Consider the following 21306-nt stretch of genomic DNA (forward strand, 5'->3'; position numbering starts at 1 on the left):
GACAATAACACTTCTACAGAGCTTATAACTTCAAAGAAACATCGCACCTACCAGCCCTCTACATCACTCAGAAGAACATTCAAATTATTTTTTGTAACTTCTTCCTGATTTCCAGCTCATTGAAATAAGACTTTAGATATATTTATATATGGGAGATTATTCTCTTCCAGCGAGGAAGGGAAACTTGAAAAAAATCAAACACATTCAAACTAATAATAAGAACAAAACTAGAACTAATCCTATGTGGTCATTAACTATTGCAGGTTTACATATATTCTGATTTTTTTTTTTTTTTCCAAAACATTCAGTGTCAGAAACTCAGCTTCATGTGGGTCTTTAGACTCTGAAGGCTCAAGCTTCAACTTCATTCTGGCTATTTCTATCTCTCAAGGTAGGAAGAAAAAATTAAAAAAGAAAGAAAATTAAAAAATCCTTACTTGTTAATCTTTTAGAAGTGCAGTACATTTGTGTTAGTTTGTTTCCTTTAGGATTGATAAATAAAGGAAGCTTCAGTATTACTTTCTCAAATTTAAAAAAAAAAAAAAAAAAACAAACAACACATTTTCCTGGTTATATTCCCTATTAAGACTTAACAAGATCATTCCATATATGGACTGTAACAAAAAAGAAAAAGTGCAAAACTACCACAAATTATTTATGACTGCACAGGGACTGCATCATCTCAGAGATGTCTGCCAGGTCACAACTGAAGAAAGGCAGAAACCACATTGAATCTAGAAGTAAAACTTTCACCTGTAAATTCTATTTTCCCTTAGTTAAGATGAAACAAAATGACACCGGTTAATAATTCATGGACTGGAAAAAAGACTCGCCTAGAACACAGCTGTGTCATTTAGTTACAGAACACATCAGGAGCTGTTGTGATCCAGTACCTTAACAAACACATCACATGACTTGAAAGGCTGCTGCCCAACCACAGTCAGTGACAGCAAACAAGACAGCTGAAAACATTACAACAAAATATTTTTCTCATCTCTCCATCTCACCAATCTATTCTTACATAGCAATACAGTCATAGCATGAGTTCTCTAAAGTAGCTGATCACCTTATATGCATGACTGTGACAACTACAAAAGTCAACAAGAGGTAAAAAGTATTTGATTAATCTGGGACAAAAAGAAAAAACAAAAAAAACCCAAACAAACCAAACCCCAAACCTCTCTTCAGAGCACTGAAAAACTCTGTTGGTTACATCCATCATACTAAGTGAAGTGGGCTGAGGCACAAACATCTGACCATGAGAGCAAACTGATGACAAAAGCAGATTTTATACAGCTATCCTCTTTCTCTTCTGTCCTGACAGGATGGTCTCATTCCTACAGTCCTGTGCAGAGGCTATCCACTGAACCATATCCAGACTTTATGCCAACAGCAATTTCACTCGAATAAAGTCACACTGATTAAGTAAGCTTAACCCGATTTCTGAGCAGTAGAGTTCCTTAAAATAAAGAAAATATATGAAAGTGTTCTGCTGAGCCACAGCCTAAATCCCTAAGGACCTTGGCACCTGTTCATCTAGAGATCACTCCCTTCCCTGCTGTCACAGCTGAGGTTGCAGCGGCCAGCAGTGACACTCAGGTGCCCATTGTTGGCAGTGGAGACCTCTCAGCTGTGAACCTTTGGCCAAATGACCACCAGAACTGGAAAGGCTTGGGCTTACTGTCTTTGTAGGCAATCAGAAGCTCAGCACAATGCAATACATGTATGTGTGTGTATGTATGCATGCATGCATGCACATATGGGATCTTGCTTGTTTGATAGCTTTGTAGCTTGTATTAGATCAGATGTGCATCTGTGAATAACAATGTGTTTTGCTTTCTTAATATTACATAAAAATATTGCTTTCTTGGGCCAACCCTACTGTTCACTTAAAGCAATAGAAAATTTCCCATTTCCCATTTATTTAAATAGATCTATCCTGTTAACTATGCAGATCTCTAGATTATTTTAGTCGCAGTTACTATACAAGAAAGGAAGTTCTAGATTTAGTCTTTTGTCTCATTTCTCAGGAAATCACATTTGAGCAAATATTTTTAAACTGCTGCTCTAATTATTCAGTGAATTTTGAAAATTAAAATAAAGTTAACCAATTGTGTTATTCTCAGTTACTCCTCCTGACCATACTGCTATTTGCAATGTATAGCAAATTGCATATTCGTTCCAGTCTTGCTGGCCAACTGGTGGAATTGCTGAATACCATTATTTCAGACAAGACAGAGCACAAAATTAATCCAAGTATTCAGACAGCTTTGGCCTAGTAGAAGCTAATTTGTCTTTCAGCAGTAAAAATCAGAAACATGTTAGCAACAAGCATGCAAGAAGTTGCTCATGAATTTTGCAAGTGGCACTTTATTGAAAAGGATGACCATGTAATTTGAAACAAATTCCTTACTGTAATTTCAAATATAATATTTTTAAAGAGATCTCAATTTAAAATGCATTTACTCGAAGTACTGGAGACCTAGTAGAATAAATTCATAGTTTTATTTAGAGCACTCACCATTCCACTCTTTGTGCAAATTACCCTGCATGGAAGTCTTGTCACTTGATGATATGATCATTTTGTGCCTATGAGCAAAACTCCTGTAAACAGCCTTGTTCTGCTTAGGCTTCTCAATTTCCTTCTCTGCCATCTTTGGTCTTCTCAGCGTCATATTCCAGTCTTCTGCATTAGAAAGACTGGAATTGCCTCCGATATCAAATAAGTTGAGGATTTGAAGACAGGAAATCTCTTCTTCAGTTACAGAAAATAGGAAGGTGTCCTACACATACAGGAATCTAGGGCTAAGGTAGCACCATAATAATGAAGCCTCATTCAAGTCTGAAAAACTGCATAGCAGTATTGTGTTAACCGTGGAAGGATTGGAAGACACACATGAACACCAAAATACACACAGCCCTGCCCATGATGTACTATGATTGTAGGCTAGGGTATGTCATACTTATTGCATATACTTTTCCTGCTCTTGTAAATTCCCATGACCGTCTATTTGGACCACTGTCACCGGAAATCATGTCAGGCAGACCTCTGACTTGACTAGGTATGTCTGTTCTTATACATACTTATAACTGAATAAAACCAAACAAGCAGATCTCTAGACATGGTGTTAGTTTTTACTAATGCTACTCGAGAAGCAATATATGACTATGCTATTGAATGTTGTGAATGTCATTATTATAAGGTGAAAGAAATGAAGCTGGATAACTTTGTTGCTACTCAGTTCCAATGCAAATTCAGAAATGTTCTTTTTCTTTAATTACAGAGGACTTAAGAAGTAATGTACACCATCAGGCCTTGACTGTTCCCCCATCTATCATTGCTTTTGCTGACACAAAAGAACTATTCTTAATTCTCTTCATGAGAACAAGCAAGTCCTCTCATGCACTTAGAAGAAATCTAATTTGATAATTTTGGGTCTATTCAATAGTCTTGTGCCTTTCTTTAGCTAGATGGATTTAAAACAAAATACAAGCTCACAGTCAGCTCAGAGTTTCTGTTCAAGTTATGAAGGCCATTCTTCTCAGTGATTAACAGGGCACTTCTGATATGCAAAAGTACCCAACCTCTTTTCATCTTGAACTACAGAAGGTCCAGCAACCACCCTGACCTTCATCTAAGAAGCCCTTGCTGGTTTTCATTTTTTTCATCTGCAGCAGGTGTTACATGAAACAGAGTGAAAACTTCATCTATGTTCAAGCTGTTGTTAATAGTTCTGACAGTCAGGGTAAATATATCAATTGGAATTTCACTCATGATTTAAAATATTAAATGGCTTTATAACAATTGCAATTAAGTTGAAGAGTAAACCATAAAATTCCCCTATTTTCTTCCTCAAACAGCTGGGTTTTTTTGGTGGCATTTTTGTTTGTTTTGGTTTTCCTTACTGATACTGACAACTCGCATATTTTCAGTAAGACTTAGACTCTTTGATGTGCCTTTTACCCATACTACATAAACCAGAAACAAGCAACAAGACATTGTATTCTGACCTTCTTCTCAGGGCAGAGTCACCATAACCTAAAGGTACAATTGAGTTTCACCTAGTGTTGTCTAATTCTTGTCTATCTGCAAAACACTGGGTGTTTCAAAAAAGATGGACCCAATTCAGCCCTACAACACACGGCATTTTGGGTCTGTCTTTTTGAAACATCCAGTAGAAGAAGTGCACGAGACTTCAGTTTGCCAGCATCCAAGAAGTACATGGGCTGAGAAATTGGCAAGCCAGGTTCCTTATGCTCCTCTGCTTGGCTGGGATACACAGGGGCACAGTCTAGCTGTAATGAGGTTGCATCTTATTACTAACACAGCTTCATTTATAACGCCATAAAACATGATAGGTAAATATGTTCTTTTCTAATTAGGGAAGATAATGTAGCATCAGAGATGCAGAAAAATTCTGAATAAACACACTGAGCCTCCAAAGATAATAATACTTACATATTATGTAATTACTTTAAATAACTGTATAACCAAATACATACTCAGTCTTTTTAATGTAGTCTGTTCTGCAGTGAAATCTGTTGGTTTCAGATGATCTTGTAGAAGAAGAAATGAACAAATGCATTCCTTCTGCTTTCACCAAGAAACATAACACATATGTGTAGTAAAATGTTTTTCTGTAATGGCACAATCTTAGATATTTGAAAGCTAGGTGTGTACCTATGCTATCATCATATTTCTTATTATTTTAATTTACTTGTTTTCCCTAACCAGGACTTTGAAACATGCTTGATTAATCCAGGTTCAGGAAAAAACATAATCCAATATCTCTGTCCTTCTAGGTACTGACAATACTTAAAAGTATTGTCATCTTTACATGTATGTTATAATATCTGACAGATTAAACTAGGAAATAGGCTGTAACTGGAAAAATAGGCAAAACTGGAATAAATTGTCTTAGACAGGCTTAGAGATTTCTACCATCAGAGGTGTGTAAAAGCAGATTAGACGTGTCTGTAGCATGTGGTAGCTTTAGCTTTAAGGAAACTTCAGCAAGTCTTCTACAGAACTTTTTTAGGATTCTAAAATACTATCACAACTTCCAAAATGTATGAACATGTAAACAAAAACACAGGGTGTGAAAATGCCTGACTTTCAATCACCAAGTCTGAGAGAAATAAAAAGAAATTATCTTAACTTCACGTGTGAAGAGTAAACTCAATTTTATCCAATGGTTATAAGTAATATACATATTTTTTTCTGGTGAAAACCCAAAATATCCCCCCAAAATTAGAATTTCCAATATTTTTTCTGACGTAACTCATGAAATTATGCATTTAGAAATTACACAGTATGTGACACAAGTTTTTTATATCATCATCCAGTCAGGAACCAGATAAACAACATGAATTATAACAATGTTGTATAAATGCTAATTAGTAAGCTTTTGAATTCTGATATAAAAGCTGATTTTTTTTTTTCCAGAACAATGTTTTTGTAAGAACATCCTGATATAATGTATGTGGAACTCAGCCTTTTTCAATTTAGAGAAAAACTATGCATAGAATAGATAATTGTAAGTCAATAAGTTCTCTGCACAGATTCTGTGAAGAAACATTTTACAGTTGACAAACTTTGTCACTGTCCCCCAAACCTATTGATCCCATCTGAGTATCAGCAGTTGAAATATCTTAGTGATATCCAGTTTCAGGTAAAGATACATATAAACCTCATTTTTTTTTAGTCTAAACCACAATGACCGAAGTTATTACTTAAACTTATTTCTCAAATGATACCCCTTAAAATACCGTTCCTATTTCCCTAAAGCATTTGTCTTCATGCTGTGTTTTCACTAACAAGTTTATTCCCTTCTTTATGCAATTAGCTAGAGGAATAATTTTTTTTATTCCAAGACCCGATCCAGAACAATCAAACCAGTGTAGTAGGAATCTGGTCAGACTTTCTTTGGTTATAATCACAAGTTCTCAGTTACCTCATATCTTTATCATGGAGTCTGAAGGATCCTTAAACTAACCAATTCTTCGTTAATTCAGGCTGCCTAATGTCACAAAGCACTGAGGAATGAAGTGTATCTCTTCATCTGAGTACAGGCTTAGGTGTAAATGTCCAATAATGCCGATTTTATTTACACATTTGCAAAGCACAGAAGTATTTCCAACAACAGAGCAAAAGGTGAAAATTGGCTTAAAGAAGCATGAGTAAATCCCTCAAAACAGTGTTTTTCATACAATATAATGCAGTTTACTAAAAGAGAAAAATCTTTGTAAACTCTGATACAAATAAAAACAAAAAGACATACAGAAAATAGGTAGGAAAGAGCTGGCAAGAATATACATCTTAATAATTTTCACTGACATCAGTTAAGGAAGCTTATGAAGGTGTTCTGGTTGGAGACAGGGTAATCAATAAGGGAGTTGACCACTCCTTCAGTTATCTGGGGTCAGAGTCCTCATATTGATATAGGTTTCATGCCCAAGAAAAACATTAAATGGTCTGAACTCTGAAGCATGTACTCTGAAAACAAGCAGTCTTCAGCTGCTTCCCCAAACCAAATAATGACTTATTTTATGCTTAAGGATCAAATCAAAATAGTGGATAGTAAACTCTGCCTGACAAACTCCATTGATGTTTAAATAAGGTCAAGTGTTGCAGATTATATCTACATAAAATATAAAAGCTGTGAGGTCACAAGTAAAATGGTAAAAGAAATCATGACAAGCCCAACTAAATAGACAGAGTTTTATGACTGAATGTATGGAAATGTAAGAGGTGCAACTACATAACCTTAAAGAACATGTTGCATAGCTATTAGTTCTGTAAAGCTTTTTGCTTCTTCTCCCAATAATTTCATTTTCCTTGTTCTTGACCAGAAAATAGATAAGCTTACTGAAGAAAGACAAAGTTCTTGCATGACAGCATCCAGAGAGGATCTCATTTTTCTGGTGCTCACAAACAGAACCTTGGCTTGGCAGTGAAAAACATTAGGACCTTCCAGGTCCCTACACAGTGAAAAGATTTAATAGTAATCAGATACACCACTTCTATTCCTTTTTCTTCTGTTCCTACCCAATCCTACTTCATACGCATAGTAGCTGAGAAATTCAGACTGTCTGGCAACTTTATCTACCCTTTGTGGAGTACAGCTAACGACAGGAAGAACAAGAAATAAGCTGTTTGTGATTTGGGCACACTGCAAATAATTAATAATAATATCTTTTTCTCCTTCCATTTCTAATCTCTACAGTCAAAATGTGACTTTTTCACTGAATAAGCATTTTTAAGAGAGCTCTGATACCCTTGAAACCATTTGAGCTTGTATATAGCACAGACTGGCTGATATTATCATGCTTCTGGTGTCTCCGCATCAGAAGGCATGAAATATAGTATGCATTAGCCATTTACTTATGTTTTTATTCTTTGCACAGAATAGAGTCTCTTTAACTCCTAAATATTTTTAGAACCACAACTACTAATACAAACACTGTAGCAGAAAAAAAAAAAAAAAAAGCCCTTCCCATCCTCTGATTTGCTTTGTTTTCAATTTGAGTACTAAAAATATGAAATATCCCTCCAAAAGCTGTTTTCTCAACTAACTCTCATCAAAACCTTGATCTCAATTTTACTAATCTAAAAGACCTCTCATACAAAAGCCTTGCATTATTAGTAAAACTTTAACTATGAATTGTTCAGTGACTTCCCTGCCTCCCACCAAAATTTCCGTTCTCTATTACACAACTTCTTTAAGGTACTCCCTTTTTCTGGCCCATATATATCAAGTAACCTAGAGATGTTACCTGACTACCACAGTTATAAAACTGAACTATGCAGCTAAGCAACTAAGGAGCAAGGTGTTTGTAGTTCTTCCAACCTAAAGATCGTACAGAAAGTAACAGCAGTATCACAAGCTATGGACAAACAAAGCAGCAAGAGATAACAAGATTAACATGCGTGGCAGATTGGAAATAGTATCAGAAATTTAGTATCAGAACAAAGTTTTCCCACTAAGGGGAAGAAAAAAAAATATGAAAAAGTGTGATAGACAACTCATAGAATAAAATGCAGTTTAAACTAGGCCTAGGACTTGGGCTTCATTCTTCATAAAGGACTCCCACTGACTTGTGGGAAAGGGACAAATACCCTTATCAGGTAGTAGCAGGGACAGTAAATGCAACTGTGGCAGTTGCACTTCCCTCCCCACCGAGAATTGGTTTGGCAGTTGCACATCCCCCTCTGGAGCTGGAGCTTTAAATGGGGCAGTTAATGGCTCTTTTGTGGGACCTGGAGTCGGTTGACAGGGAAGCTGAGAAGCTTCTGGAATGCCCACAGCCAAATCTGATCAGACTATAAAATGGGGTTCCTGCCAAAGACCCCTTTTGTGTGGTGGTCTTGGAGCAGCAGGTCAGCTGAGCCAGAGCCCACCCTTAGACTGGAATACTGTCCAAGGAAACTTCCTGGGACTGGGAGCACCTTACCTCCTCGTTTGGGTGAGTGATAATTTACTAGATATATTCTTGAGTAAGTCCTTGCCTAACCCAGATGAGTGAGTACCCTGGAGCCAGAGGGCTCTGGTGTGCTTCTTATGAGTGTGAGCATGCACACTGTGGATCCTCATTATTCTCATTTTGCTGCACCCCAATAATCTCCTCAACTGATATCCAAACCTGTATTTTATATTGTCAAATTGTATAAACCCTGTTTTGGTCAGTTTTTTGGTTGAGCTTTTCCAGCCAGAATAAAGTTTGTTTTGAAACTTGTTGTCCACCTAAAACTGACTTTGGGGTGCCTCCATGACAGCAACCAACAGAGCTACACCACCATCTTTTTAGAATGTCTGCATAGCTTTAAATTACTGTTATTATCAGTCTGCACATTCTAGGCATTTCTGCAAGGTAAAGAACAATTTAGACAGGTACAAGCTAATGAAAAATAACTTTAGATCAAAGTTCATAAAGAGCCAATCAATTATTCTTCCCCTTTCAGAGACACTTTTCCTCCAAGTGAGAGCAGTTAGGTTTTATAATGCTTAATACTGTCTTCCTCTCTCACATACACTTAAAGAAAGTATTTGAGCCTAACTGCACAGATTCTGTTGTGCCTCTCTTCCTTTTTCAAGCCATTTGCAGGAAGCAGCCAAACACTAAAGAAACACTCCATCAGAAAAATTCCATTAACAGACTCCCACTATATTTCAGTAGTAGCTGTTTGTTGTAACTGAACACCAAAACCCCAGCCAAACTAAAAGTAGGGTCTCTTAACTTAAATATACACAGCTTTAAGACTGAAAATCTAAGCTGAAGTTATTCCCTAGTCTTCTAAAGACAGATCTACAAGACAAAAAGCACCTATGTGGCCTAACAAAATAAACAGGAATATAGAGAAAATAGATTTGTAAATTCAAGCTCCAAACCTGACCTAACTAAAAAAACAAAACAAAAAAAAACCCTACAAACAAAAAAACTCACTACCACCAAAACTACTTCCCAGAGTTAACGTTTAATACAGCAAAAGTATCCTACATCTCTTCCCACCTACCATTGTCTACCTCTTATTCTAACATGATATAAAAAATGAATCAAACTGCTATAAATGTTTATTAATATTTCTTTACCTTTTTATACCTTCTTTCCTCTAAGGGGTCTGCTATGATCACATGAAACTAGTCATGTTCCTTTGTTTTGTGACTGGGCAGTACTTGCAATAAGCAGAACACAGCTGATAAGGATTTGCATTAATCTGCTGGCTTACAAGAAGAGTGGATCCAGGAGTGCTAAGTAAGAGAGTAAATTATATTCAGGTGTTTACCAATAAATAATTTTAGGCAGATGCCGTCTTTCAGTTAGAAAAAGTAATGCTGTCAAAAAAAAAAAAAAAAAAGAAAGAAGACAGCTGTACATGTTATATGTATATATGTGTACAGCTAGGCTTTAATTTTGAAGAGAGACTTTCAGCCATTGCATAGCTTTTTTTTTTTCCCTCCTCTTTTTGGTGGGAGGAACTACAATCATCTTCTCTGCTCTTTTTGCCTGCTTTTGACCAGAGTAGCTTGACTGATTGTTTCTAATTCTGTTACCCCATCAGGCCATGCTGAAGTAAACACAAAATGAAAAAACATTGGAATGCCAATCACACGGCAAGGAGCAGCAAATATAATACAAGTTCTAAATACTCAGGCAGACATTTAACTGACAACCCCAATGCCGTAATTCTCAGTGCCACTGTATCTTTTTCAGTGTAAATTATGCTATCTAAAAGTGTGAAGAGTGTACCAGAGATACTGGTCGTTATGGTCGTTAGCTCATGCCTTGTTTAGATAACATGCTAGTTTCAGGCTTTGCTGTTTCCATATGGTGTTACTTCTTTATGCATCAACTGGACATAAACACAATGCTTTTACCCAATACCCAACATACAGAAAATACATCCATAGGGAAGACAAGTAGTATAGAAGTGGAAATATGGAAAGCAATAAGACATGTTTATAACAGAAATTATCCATATGAACTCTGAGTCCAATTATTTTTCATTACTACCTAATCTGAGGTGGGCTTGTAGTATTCCCAAGTGTCACATACTCAGAGCATAAATTCAATACAGAATTATTTTCTTCTGTGTGCCACAGTTTTTTGAAAGGGCCAATCCTATCTCTTCTGTAGAAAGTGGTCTTTACATGTGAACAAATTTTTGTATCCCATCTTACAGCATGCTAAACATCCTTGATAACAGAGCATCAGCCCATAGTCAACCTTATAGGAGAATACCATGCTAGCCTATGTATCTGTTGGTGCATAGAAATAAGAAGACAGTCGGAATAATTTTGGTGTCTCTATCACAATCAAATCAACACTTCTTAAATCTGTCTTTTAAAAAAGATCATCTCCACAGCTAACAAAGTCCATTCAGACAGGAGGCAGCAAAGAGGAAAAAGAGGAATAGAGGAAAACAGAAAAAAATAACAGAATAAAGAGGTCAAGTTCAAGCACAGAATAGAAAACTGTAAACTGAGGGGGGAGAAAAAAGCCACCAACAAACAAGAAAACACCTATTTGTCTTTGGTAAAGTATTGGTCAAGTATTTGGAAGGATCTCTAATCAAGTAAGAAGAAATGTGGAGAAAGATGATGTTGGTCAGCACTGATTCAAATGTGAAAGAGAACCAGTGAATAAACACACAAAGCTCTGGTCTGGAAATGTAGCATCAGGACAAGAAACAAAAAGAGATCTAGGTGAAATCAGAAGGGTTTCAGAATAGGTGAAAGGAAGTCCATTATTTTAGTAAGACAACTGATACATTATATTATATTTATCTGCATAGTCCTACACAAGTACTGGAACCATGGGGTGCTTTAGGCACATATCTGCAAACAGATGTGTGCTACTGAAACTCTACACCTCCTACAGTGAGAACAGTGCCAAGCTGGAAGAACTAACTTGGATGGACTAATTTAAATCAGCTTTTCACAGAGATATAGATGACAATAGCCAATTTTTTTCTCCCTTTTAAAGAACTAGTAAGTGGTTTCCACAGAAACAATTTTGGCCAAAGATGAGTAACAAGAGAGTCTAACAGTGAGAGGTGCGGTACCGACATTAGCTCATTACTGTATGATGTGCACGTTAGCCATAATCTCATTGATAATAAGACAGTATCCGCATACTATTCCAGAAAAATATATCATAAACTCCAATGGCTAACTGTGAATAACTTTGGAAAAAGTTCTGCTTTTACTAGCATTTTGTTCTGTGTCTCAGTTTATTAATGGCTTCTCAGATCCTCTTACTAAAAACAGACTATGAGGCATTCTCTTAATGTCTACCCCAAGGACCACAACCATGTGTCACGTAACAGAAACATGTTTTCAAGTGAAGGTTAAGTTAAACCACTGCTTCTTCTGGTTACGGCCAGAAAAAAACCCGAAGTTAGGAAAACTGGACATAACACTAGGTAAGTGTAACACCTTATTGCTCAGTGAATGTACTCTCCAAGTTAATTGGACGAAACATTTGTTGGCTCTTCCAATTACAAAAAGTTTTTCTGCTTTCAGAACCGCAGAAAAAATGCTGTTTTGTCATTTGCTGGCTGTCACATCCCATCAGAATTATCAGTTGATTAATTTGGCTATCTTTTATAAAATAATTGTTTGTGGTAATAAGGATTTAGAAAGAACACCATTTGATTTCCCATTTCCAGGACATCTGTGTAGATTTAAACTGGGTAGTATTTACTGAGCCATGCTTACAGAGAGGAATACTGTCCAAAATAATTCAGAAAGCTTTTATTATACAAGACAGAATGCATTTTGGTGGGACAGTAATCCACAATACTTTAGGTGTTTATTGAAACTCTTCCCAAGAAACCCAGACGAGCAGATATACCTGAGTGATTGTGACAAAACCAGTCAGTTAATCAGCATTTCTCCACTGCCACTCCTATCCTATTCTTTTATCCTAGTCTCTTCTTCCCTATTTTTTCTCTCATGCTCTTGTTGCCTCCCACTATTTTTACCATGCTTGCATATGGAAGCAGTAATGAACCCTTAAAAGCCATGCTGAAGTACAGATGAAACTGAACTCATCTCCTGTGTTTTAGGGAAGGGCTGAATCTGCTCTTCGCTCAGACAAAAGCACATGGCTTCAATGCTAGGTTTTACTTCCACTTTTAAAGGGCAGCAAAGAAGATTAAAAACAGAGTGACTGAGAATACTCTGAACTTGCAGATGAACAGAACACAAAATGGCTGCAAACTTCTACATTAGTTCAAAACAGGCTTAAGCAATGTAACTATACCACGTGCATCAGGAAACAAATATTTTGTTATCTTAGTATGCAAACTTGGACAGTCTTTGCAAAGAACTTTGGCACCCAGAGGCAGATTTTAGGTATGACATTCATCGAATCAAACTCTAGCCATATAAAAGCACATTTTATGAGCTATAGCTCTTGCTGTCATTTACACATACAAACAGAAACACCCAAGGAGCAATTCTTCCCACAACTATCTTAGGAAGGGATGAACTTGAGTTCTAGAGTGCCAGATTCTCTATCCTTTGGCTACAAAAGGGCAGATGATTACTGTATGGGAATTGCGGAAGATTGGGTGATGAGGAGAAAGGTAAACACACTCAAGTGACCTGCAGCTGGGGTATAAAGAAAGCACATGCATCACACTAATTGTTTTACTGACCTTGTGTTCTTGACAAGCAGAACCTCTGTGTTAGATAATATAGGCCTGAGAGAAACCCTACAGTACCTTATCATGTCTGAGATTCCTGCTTTGTTTTGAGAATAGCAGAGCACAGCAAGAGGCTGTGTCTGCTCTAAGTCTTGAAATACAGGTGAGCGCAGCCCGCCTAGCGATCTTCCAGCAGGGCTAAGCTTACCAGTGCCTGCATCCCCACTTATGTCGCCTCTGCCTGGGAGCTTAGGTACGGCTTCGATATATCCCCCAGTAGAGAGGTAACTAAAATAATACTTGCTTTTGCAATTGCGTTTGTGGCCTCTGGCTCTTCTTGCGACATGCCTGTGCTTGTGCACACAACTACCTTATTTAATGATGGTCTTCCAGATGGGCACAGTTATTTGGGATGATTCCTGTCCTACATCTAAATTTGGAATGTCCTCAGGTTCCTGAAATTTCTATACCTGCCCAAGTCCTCAAGTATGTGTTTTACAGAATTGGACACATCAGTACCCAATTCAAAAGTTGCACTGAAAGTGGTACAAAACCAAAACATTCATTACCTGGAGCAAGTGTAAGACAGATTAGGCCTCTGTACATAACAGGGCTTCCATTCCAGGAATTCTACTGCTGTATTTTAACAAGTTTAGTGTTAAATGCAGAAAGTCTTGAGAACAGGCACATGAGCCCACCTTCTCAATTTCTTAATAGCTAGCCTAAACTGTACTGCACTGGATGTCACTCTGGTGAGAAAAATAGCTTGTTGTTCCTTCTCCATGCAGAAATTCAACAGTGACTTTTTTTTAGAAAAACTGAGGCCAGGACAACTAAAATCTCTGTGGATCATCTAAACCTCAGGGGATCTACATGGCAGAAACTGGTTCACTCATAGCTAAAACCACTACTCATGGCTGCTGCCTGAGCAAAATGATGGTATGGTGCTAATCTGCTTGCCTGAGGGCATGTGTTGAAATCTCTGTGCAGATGGATCTAATCGGACATACTGATATTGGCAGTCTGAGATGCTGCAGAATTAATTGTCTGTGGGGACAGTGCTTCAACTCCACTGTCTCTAGTGTTCCTTGTGTGACAGAACTGAGCTTCTCCAGCGAAGCAGTCTATGGTAAAGTTGGTGTTCTTGTTCCAAGGGATCTCTGTATTGTCAAACCAGACAGTTTTGGAACACTGACTTAACTTTTCCAAAATAACCCTAAGAACTAAAGAATTCTAATTTATTCTCCTCAATTACAGTTTTTTTCACCAGTAGATCCCCTTTGTATTAGTATTAATATGAATATCCAAACTATTAGCTGATGGTGTAAGAAGTATTTACTCAAAAGAACTTGCATCCAAGTTACCTCTGTTATCAGATAAGAATAGCAATAAAAGCCAGAGACACATAGATGATTTTTTTACGCTTGGTGTAGCATTGATTGCAATGAATAAGGCCATTTTTTAGGCATGGGCAAATCGAGCACACATTTTAGTGCTACTCAGCCGGCTGAACACTGCTTGAATGACATTGTAGGCTCTACTACACACTATCTGAGATACATGTGGGATGTCACATTCCTGAGGAAGGAGAGAAGTGGCCGTGATCTATAGCCTAACAAGTAAATATTTATGTAAAACACATCAAAGTTTTAATCTTTGAGCAGTTTCCCAAATTTTAGGCTTTACTAGACTGTGTTCTACAGAACTTCCTCTGTTCACATCCCACCCAACACCCACCATAAAAAAGCTCCAAGAGCATTAACAGCTAACAAACTTCATTAACACAGTGGTGGCTTCTGTAGAGAACAAGAACGGTCAGAGGGTTCCTTTTTCTTGCAGGAAAAAAAAAATGCATTTAGAATAAACTGACACCAGCTGTATTCAGTTTTTATTAGAAAGCAGATTTGCCTATCTCTGCCTATTGCAACCTTTCTGGTACCTTTCTGTAAAATGGCAGCTAGTTATCACACTCTCTAAACACCAGCAGGGACCAATGTACGGAATTTTCTAAGGAGTATTAAAGATATTTGTAGGGTTTACTAGGAAAAATATAAAAGGTATTCCTGTGCATGCTGTAAACTGCAGGAGTCTCCAACCCCATGCCCTTGTACTCAAATGTACAACTTAGGTTGACCATTGACTTTTCTCCAAATGGTCCGTTTCTGTTAAAGAGGTCAGGTATCTGTGGGCTTAGAAAGTATTTGCAACACATTACAGAGCTAGTTGAATCTCTGTCTTGATTCACTGAAGTTTTTCCTATGTGGTCTCCAACTAATCATGTCTTGGCACTCCCTTCACTTTTCAGTTATAACTGAAAAACCTAGGGATCTGAGTTTCTTCTCACATGCATCAATATGGTGACATAATTCCACTGGACTGAAGTAATATTTTTCCTACTGCCTTCTTACATAATTCCTCTTTAGAGTAGATATCAGTATACGAGAGTATTAATCAGAATCAAGCACTGCAGTCTTGACTAGAATTGCTCACTCACACAAAACCACAAAAACAGAATCAGCAGCTGAGACTTCTTTCAAAGAAGTGCAGAGGTTGCCCTTTCTATAAATAAAGGGGCTGTGAAGCTCTTTAGTCTGACTGAAAGCTGAAATATCTTTGTCTCTATGCTTTACTGCTTTGATTACCATAGAACATAAATCCAAGAGAAAAAGAATGGGTGATTAAACACCCACTAGTGGAAATACATGAATGCAAAGCATTTCTCACCCAGGATCTTAGCTGCCAGGACTTTTGTTAGGGAAGGGTGGTTTGGAGCAGCATATACACCTGTCAACAGTTACAGAAGTTACTTTAAAAAAGTTTATCTGCATTCATTTGGAGAAAGTAACTCATTGCCATAGAAATACACGCACCCACAGTCAACAAACATGATACCACTGAACAAGTCGGAAACCAAAATGGTAGCCATAGAACTCTTCATTTACATTTGCAGAAATATATGCTTTCTGTAACAGCCTGAAGTTTGTGAGGCGGCATTGTCATATACCATCAGAGACAAGTGTGCATCTCTCTCTGTGGATTTCTTGAGGCACACAATGCATCAGAGTTATAAGAGAATAAAGAAGCATCAAAGAAATACAGCAAAAGGTAAAGTGCAGGAGAATAAGCCAAAGCACACTTAAATCAGACTTTCTGAGTAACAAATCGAGAGAGAGTGTGTTTCTTGGAGACCGTGGCAGAGAACTCCTAGTAAAGATTAATGAATTGCTCAAATTACTGAATTTCCCCATCCTTCATTTGACACAGCCCCTAAAAATAAAATGAATAAAAGTCAAGTTAGTCAGGTTCAGTTCATTGTTTGGTTGCTCTGAAATCCACAGATAAAGCCTACCGAACATGATTGTTCTTATAAATGTCAATAACTTGCACAGCTGAAGCAATTTACTTCTATGAAAAGAAGGGTGGTTATAAAGCTTTGCCAGCCGTTGAAGAAAACTGAATGCTGTAGAGCAAAAAAAATTATTTTTGTACTGTGAAAAAGTAAACATTGAAAATGTTGGCAAGATGGGAAGAAAGTCTTAATGTGCTAAAAGGAGAAAGTGGAGTTGCATTCCTGGTTATGGGTGAATGTAGCTTTACGAATGTGCTATTTTACAGATTTTTTTTTTTTTTTTTTGGCCTCAGTTTCACCACCTTAAATAGGGATAGCTGTCTACCTATATCGGGGAACAAGAAAAGGCCTAAGAACAACGACAACTCTTCAGATTCACGCTCTCTCTGTGCAAGTGTTTTTCTGTATAATGCTTTCACTGTGCTTTCTTTTATGTAAGAAGCCAATGTGTAGCCTGTGCAAAATGCACTTACAAACATATTTACTACTGGTATGTATGGGCACTCTCGGACTTGCACCTGCATATTTGGGCTACCTCAAAATTAAGTCTAATTTTTTTGCATCATTACCCTGCAAAGTGGCAAGTTCCTTTGTGTTCCAAGTTCACAGTGATTACACTGGAGGATGGGACCAATGCACTTTTTAATACTTTGTTTATTGCCAGATCAGACCAGTCTTCCCATTCACAACTTCACTATTTCATAGACACTTCTTTGAAGTTTGATATATTGCCATTTTCAGCTACTTTATTTTTCCTGCTATTTGGACTTTAAACAGAGTATCAGTCTGCACAATGTTCCTATTGAAGCCAATATGGAATTAATCTTTCAAGCAAGAGCTCATGTCACAGTATCAAATGTTCTAGTCACTAACACAGCGCATCTGCTAAATTCCCATCATCTTGCAAAATTGTAATTTTGCTTTAAAAAAAGCATTGACATTTTTGCCTGTCAATATTTTCTCATTGCTCGTGACATAGTTGTTCTTAAAACGCACAGTGAATCCTTTCTCTCCCTATATATATACACTATAATTATGCAGGAATGTAAATTAGATTTAACACATATAATTGCCATAATCATGTATTTGGGCTTTTTGGCTTTTTTTTTTTAAAAAAAAAAAAACAACCTGGAACAGATCTTTTCCCCAGTTTTTCTTTTGCCCTAGCAAATATCCACACATCTTCAAGTAAGTAAATTAAAGGTCTAGTATCTGCATCATTAGACTTTTCTTTGACCAATAAAGAACCCTATTCTGTGTTACCAATGGCTATGCAGTCTTTCATTCTTTATGAAAGACATTCTAAAAGTTAAGTCAATTAAGGCTACTAAGTTTATATGAAATAAAGTTAGCAGTGAATCAGGGTTTTTCATTTGCATATAGTGCTTATTGTGTTCTTTGCAGGTATATAGTTATGTCTGATCTCATTGCCTTGGCTCTCTTTTGAGCCAACTGAAAGACAGGGCTGTTAGAGAATGATTAACATGTCTAATTTGAGAAGTAACATTCTATGCAGAGAGACAGAATGAAAAACGTCTAGTACTGTTTGTACTGTGTGCACAAGCAAAGAGTGAGTGCACAAGAGAGCGTCAGAGGGCTTCATCTTAATTAAAAACAGGAAGAACTTACATAGAACAGTATTAAAAACCATGTTTTTAGTGGTTGCCACTTCTATTATTTGACACACAGTGAAAAAAATAGCATGAAAAAATGAACTTTCAAGAAGCAAGGTACATACAATGATAAAGTATTAAGTTTACGGAACCATATTAATTTATTAAGTTTTATGATGACAGATATCTTTCATTAGTAGTGCTACTGCTATTATTAATAATGATTACCAGCTATGACAATTTCTCTATGGAGGGGAAATGTTGATGATGTGGAATGAAGAAGGCTGCAAAAGATCTTTCCAACCCCTGAATGTTTCCTTTTGGTTTTTACAACTTGGTGAAGTGCATTCAGAGTAGAATTGCACATTGTATGATGCAGTGAAGCAACTGTCCAACACATCTTTGCTGCAGTTCTGACCTTCTTATAAGAAAGACAAAACTGTTACACTGCCTGGAGAAAGAGCAGGCCTAGGAGGGAACCTTGATGTTTGTCTCATAATGATTCCTGTGTGAAAGAAATCAGTTCTTTCTGTAACAGAATATGTTCTTGCAAAACTGGAAGTCTGGGATGCTTAATTATGCCATCACTCAATTTATCTGATGGCAACCATCAAGGACATTCATAAGGCAGAACAAATCATCTGTCCCATCTCAGTTATTTACTTTCAGCAGCTGCCATTCCCAGTTTTTTCCTCTCTATCATAAGCTTTGTTTCAAATACTGTTGATAAAGGTTTTAAAAACTCATCTATACCTGAATCATTCTCAATTCACTGGTTTTTTTTTTCTAGTTTTCAGATCTTCTCAGATCAGGAGGGGAAAAATCATCTGCCTATATGAAAAGGCCAAGTTCTTTGTGAGCGAAAATTCCTGAGAGGGTGTTTTAAGCTATTACAGTCTTGATACAGTTCCCTGAAGGTGCACCTAATATTCAGATTTTTTTCAAATTGAGTGCTAGTGTTTCCTCATTCATTCACTTCCCCTTTCCACAGGGCAGTACCAACCTGATAGGCTAAATCACAAGCTGTGTTTGTATAGTCTAATAGGAACTGTCAAAATAGTCACTAGCCAATCAGTCATCTGTCTCTCATTTTCCAAAACATTTTATAACCCTTTGTGGACTTGTACAGGTTCCAGACAGATATGAGACAAGATATAGTTCGTTTAGACTGTCATTTATTAATAGTGAAATCCTTCAAGGACAACTTCTTTGCCTCATTATGAAACAGAAGTAAAAGTGTATGCCAGGGAGAATATCAGATCTGAATAGACAAGATATTTTTTCTGAGTCCTTACTATGTCGTGAAACATAAGTCTTCTTGATCTTTAGTAATGTAACACATTCAACAGCTCATACAACTCTCTTTCTCAGAGGTGCAAGACAGTTTTAAAGTACAAAATTGTTCTGCTATTTTGCTGACCTCTCTGTTCTCTCAGAGGCTGTTTAAAAATTTCTCAGCCATTCTATCACAGAGTTCCCATTGCCTAGAAAAGTGATACCTTTCTGTCCTGAATTTGCCAGATGGACACCTACTTGCATGTGGTTCGCAGCAAGAAGCAGCACCTATTGTCCTCTGCATGTATTGCACATGTGGTTTGAGAACAGGATATGTGTCAAGAGGATTTGATATGCTCCTTGTGTTGGCATATGATACAGGAATAGCAGAGTGGTCGTGAGCACATGCTGTGTGTGTAGTTAGAGTTTACAGATGCACAAAGCCTTGGTTCAGAAGAATATCTGAACACTGAATGAAGACGGTGTTTCCCACCTCTTGCATTTTTTTCAGTATCAGGGAAAGAGGAATTCAGATACATTTTTCTTTGAACTGTGCTGAAGATTGTGATTGGCCAAGTCTTTTATTTCTTTTTGTAACAGATGTGACTCAAAAATATTCTGAATATCGCTTATCTGGTCAAGGTAATAAGAGAAAGAGAGCAAAAATTCTTACCAGGAAATAATGACCAGTATGACTAGGATACCCCCATTCTGTTAGTTGAAATTGTCACCGTTATGCAAAGCTTCAGCAAATCACTGCAATAAGGCAACACAGACCTAATAAGGAATCAGTTTTATAACCAGTTCATGGAAAAATCTAGCAGAATTTTCCTTTGCACAAAGAAGAGGCCCATATTTTGAAGCAGAAAATCATCTTGTTTATATTGAAAAAAGAAAACAGTTCTCTTTAAAACCTTTAAAGAGTCACTTGGATAGAAGGAATTGCTCTAGACTAAGGCACTAAAATACTTCTGAATACAATCAACCCTAAAAGCAGACCATCACCATATCTGTTTTTCCAGGCTCTGATTGTCTATGTGCACACAGCCAGAAGTACTCTCTACAATAGTACACAATCTCTATCTTCAAAATTTCTGATCCAAAACCTGTTCAAGTCCAAAAGTCTCCCCATTAGCTCTCAAAGGCACAAGAATATTGACAAAAGCAAAAACACTAATACAAAATGAAGGCTCTGTTAGGAATAAGGCAGTGATTGCAGATTGCCCCATAGTGTGTTGCCTCTGAACAGAACTCATATTCTGTCTGAAATCATAGAGAACAGGGTCATAGTGAGTTAAGAGAGTAGCAGCCCTGCTTTTGTGTTCTACCTGTATTCCATAGTTTCATCTGGATATATAGTCTATGACTATATTTTAGTCCAAGACCAATGGTACCCTCTCCAGCTTAGTTTGCAAAGAACATGCCTATACTGAACAAGGATTCCTTTAAGTAAATTAAGTCAAGTATTTACATTTATATAATACCATGTAAACTAATAGGATTGGGAATAGTCTCCACATCACTTAATATTTGTTGTGCTGTTACACCTTGACTTCTGTAACTTGAATTAAGTCTTTAGTTTAGCCTCGTAGAAAATGGACCAACTTCTCAGTTTTGAAAAAAGCTGCTAGAACCAATGAAAGAAAAGCATGTAACAGGTGTTATGAATTTTGTTTAAGCTCATTCTGCTTTGAAAGCTTCTAAGAATGAAATACTGGCAAGATCACTGTAAATCACAGATTGATTATTCAGGACAGAGTTTTATGCATATCCAGACGGAAACAGCTCAAGATTCATGGTCACAGTACTACAGCCTACACAATCTGAGATCCCATCTGACTTTATTTTCTCCTTACCCTAACTCCCAACAAGCAGGCTGGAAAATGGTTCAGGCACATTTTTGAGTTCTGCAGTGATGC

At 37.1% G+C, this 21306-nt stretch overlaps 2 protein-coding genes across 10 annotated transcripts in view; one reads left to right on the forward strand and one right to left on the reverse strand.

Annotated features, from left to right (window-relative positions):
• The window catches only part of CNTNAP5 (contactin associated protein family member 5), a 557878-nt gene extending 546024 nt beyond the window's left edge, over positions 1–11854 (reverse strand). The window contains exon 1 of the mRNA XM_082057253.1: positions 9591–11854. The gene's annotated coding sequence lies outside the window, so the exon portion shown is untranslated. The remainder of the gene's footprint in view (positions 1–9590) is intronic.
• The window catches only part of LOC309441945 (uncharacterized protein), a 162295-nt gene continuing 149132 nt past the window's right edge, over positions 8144–21306 (forward strand). For 6 of the 9 annotated variants that reach the window (XR_014184505.1, XR_014184506.1, XR_014184507.1 and 3 more), the window contains exons 1-2: positions 8144–8466; positions 16123–16255. Coding sequence is in view for 3 of the 9 variants with exons in the window: in XM_082057255.1 (XP_081913381.1) it covers positions 8299–8466; positions 16123–16255 (301 nt within the window). In the remaining 6 variants the exon portion in view is untranslated. Of the gene's footprint in view, positions 8467–16100; positions 16411–21306 lie in introns of those variants that run through there. The other 3 variants (XR_014184509.1, XM_082057256.1, XR_014184510.1) reach the window with 2 other exon arrangements.

The sequence above is a fragment of the Streptopelia decaocto genome (genome assembly GCF_964273445.1).
Source record: "Streptopelia decaocto genome assembly, chromosome: 6".
Lineage (NCBI taxonomy): Eukaryota > Metazoa > Chordata > Aves > Columbiformes > Columbidae > Streptopelia > Streptopelia decaocto.